This window comes from Triticum urartu, chromosome 2A, assembly GCF_056163025.1.
Source record: "Triticum urartu cultivar PI428250 chromosome 2A, HENAU_Tu73, whole genome shotgun sequence".
NCBI classification, from domain to species: Eukaryota; Viridiplantae; Streptophyta; class Magnoliopsida; order Poales; family Poaceae; genus Triticum; species Triticum urartu.
This window is the reverse complement of record NC_141874.1, coordinates 708977636-708979898: the sequence shown is the minus strand read 5'-3', so window position 1 is coordinate 708979898 and position 2263 is coordinate 708977636. Positions and strand designations below refer to the sequence as shown.

At 53.2% G+C, this 2263-nt stretch overlaps 1 protein-coding gene across 1 annotated transcript; it reads left to right on the top strand.

Moving 5' to 3' along the window:
- The first annotated feature begins 1536 nt into the window (after positions 1 to 1536).
- Positions 1537 to 1961, top strand: LOC147987014 (uncharacterized). The gene has a single exon (XM_087540223.1). It carries the CDS (start codon positions 1561 to 1563, stop codon positions 1912 to 1914), a length of 354 nt encoding a protein of 117 aa, XP_087396349.1. The 5' UTR covers positions 1537 to 1560; the 3' UTR covers positions 1915 to 1961.
- The last annotated feature ends 302 nt before the right edge of the window (positions 1962 to 2263 follow it).

Below are 2263 nucleotides of genomic sequence, written 5' to 3'. Positions count from 1 at the left end.
GTGAACAGCAAATCTGACCCCTCAAAGGCCCGTGGACGCACCCCGCGGACAGTGACTGGTGACGCCTCAAATTTGCTCCTCTGCATACGGATACCTCATATTGGAAATCTTAGATCCATACAAAAGCATGCAAACAAGAAAATTCACTATATCAAGTAATCTATACTACCATAATCCTCGGCGAAGATGTCCACTATCTCTATGCTTGGCTTCGGGTACATGGGCGGCAGCCGCAGCTTCGGCTCCTCTAGCTGTTCCGTGTAGGCCTCCGCCTTCATCTCCGCTTCGACCTCCTCGAAGAGTGCGTCGATAGCTTCCGTTTCTGTTGGATGAACTGCCGGTTGGCCTCCACACCGGCCTCATCCTGGAAGGACTCAAGGATGGCATGCTGCTCCCCCATCTCGGACGCTTGAGCGACCGCGAACTCTGCCTCTGCGTCCTCCATGTTGAAGCCAGGAGCCGGTGCCAACTGCTCCTCTTCCTCCTCCTCCTTCGGCTCCTCCTCCTCCTCCCGCTCCAGCGAGTTCGGAGGCAAGCCGGCAGCGATGCAGGCGGCGCGTCTCGCCCGGATCTCCCGCTCAATCTGGAACCGGTGCTCTGGTGTGAGTATAGAATAGGTGGTCTTCTTTTGGAAAACCATGGCGAAGCCGGAGGGCGTGGGAAGAGCGGCGGAGCGGACAACGGAGAGAGGTGGTGGATATGGGCTTGGGTTGGCGTCGCGGAGAGGTAGGAGGTGGATGTGGTTTGGGTTGGGGGATGCTGGCTGGGTTAAATAGCCGAATTTGGCCTCGGGCGGCGAGCGGGAGCGGCGCCACGAGGCGTTCACACTCCCCATCGGAGGAGACGTCCGTTGGACCGCGGGGTTTCCGGACGATTCTGTGTGGGACACCATTGTCCGTCTAGGTTGCTTTTCTGTGACTGGTCAGTGACCGGGCTGTCCGCCCTGGCGTTTGAGGCGGATTTGAGGCGCACGGCTATGGATGCTCTAAGTAGTTTGTAATATGGATTTGAACTGTCCGTCAATGAACTATGGTCCTTTTGTCTGGCGATGCAATGATGATCCGGCGTATTGATCATGTTTATACATACGACGCGTCCAGTAATCGTTTGAGGGGACTTGTTGTCCGTGGCTGTAGATGTTGTAAGTGACATACACCTGAACTATTGTTCCAAACAAAGATGATATAAGCAGTGGCAGGCTCTTGGGAGGTGCTCGCTTTGAATAGAACGCGCTGTAGAAAATCCATGCTTAAAATGAGGGACATTATTAGCTTCGCTCGTAAGGCTCGCTGCAATACGCCGTGTTTCCGTACCCTTGGGAAGAGCAATTGTTGCATGCGCGGTAATCTTTGACTCATGCAGCCCTCTTCAGTCTTCACCATTTATCTCCCCGGCGCGCTACGAACCAACCAGCAAGCACAACCATTTACTCCTCTGAATTACTACTAACCACTCTTCGTGTATAAAACGACCGCAATCGCTGCAACCACTCCCCCGTCACTAACAAGAACTCCAGATTCCAGAACAACAACACACATAGCCACCACTAAACCCGAAACCATGGCGGCGGCTGGGCAGGCTAGGAAGGAGCACCCGGCTACGGAGGAGGAGGTGGACTCCAAGGCGGCGGTGGCTCGGCTGATCACGCTCAAGGTGGTGAGCCAGGAGCGCGTGGTCCGCCACACCATGAAGATGACCGACAAGCTCCAGGTCCTCAAGGACGTGTGGTACCACAAGGTGCCGGAAGTAACTCCCGGCACGGGCGTCTTCATGATCAACGGCTCCCGCTTTCGCTCGGAGAGCACACCTGAGGAGCTCGAGCTGGAGGAGGATGATATGGTGGATTTCTTTGAGCATGTGGATGGAGGAGCGCCGCTGGTTCCTGCATGGATGTGGGACAGTGGGAGTAGCTAGGACGAACCTCTTCGCCGCTATGCTGTTATGCCCTGCGCGGCATCTAGATAAGTATCGATTTGTCCGGTGCTAAATTTCTGATGCAAGAGTATGTTTCAACCATCTAGATTCATCTTCATATCTATTTCGTCGTGTGTTTGAACCATGGTGCCTTTTATGTCGAGTTCTATGAATCAAAACAAGTATTATATGACATACTGGCTTTCGGTTTTGTTTCCTTTCATTCAAAAAGGAGTATCTAGATAAGTGTCGACATTAAGGTGTCAAATTTTCGATGCCAGAGTAGGGTCGGTGTCCTCATCTAGGTTCGTTCACCTTCCTATCTAATTCGTCGTATGTTTGAACCATG

Bases quoted from the DNA above. Each gene is read 5' to 3' on its own strand.
- LOC147987014 (XM_087540223.1), top strand. From the start codon at position 1,561: ATGGCGGCGGCTGGGCAGGCTAGGAAGGAGCACCCGGCTACGGAGGAG.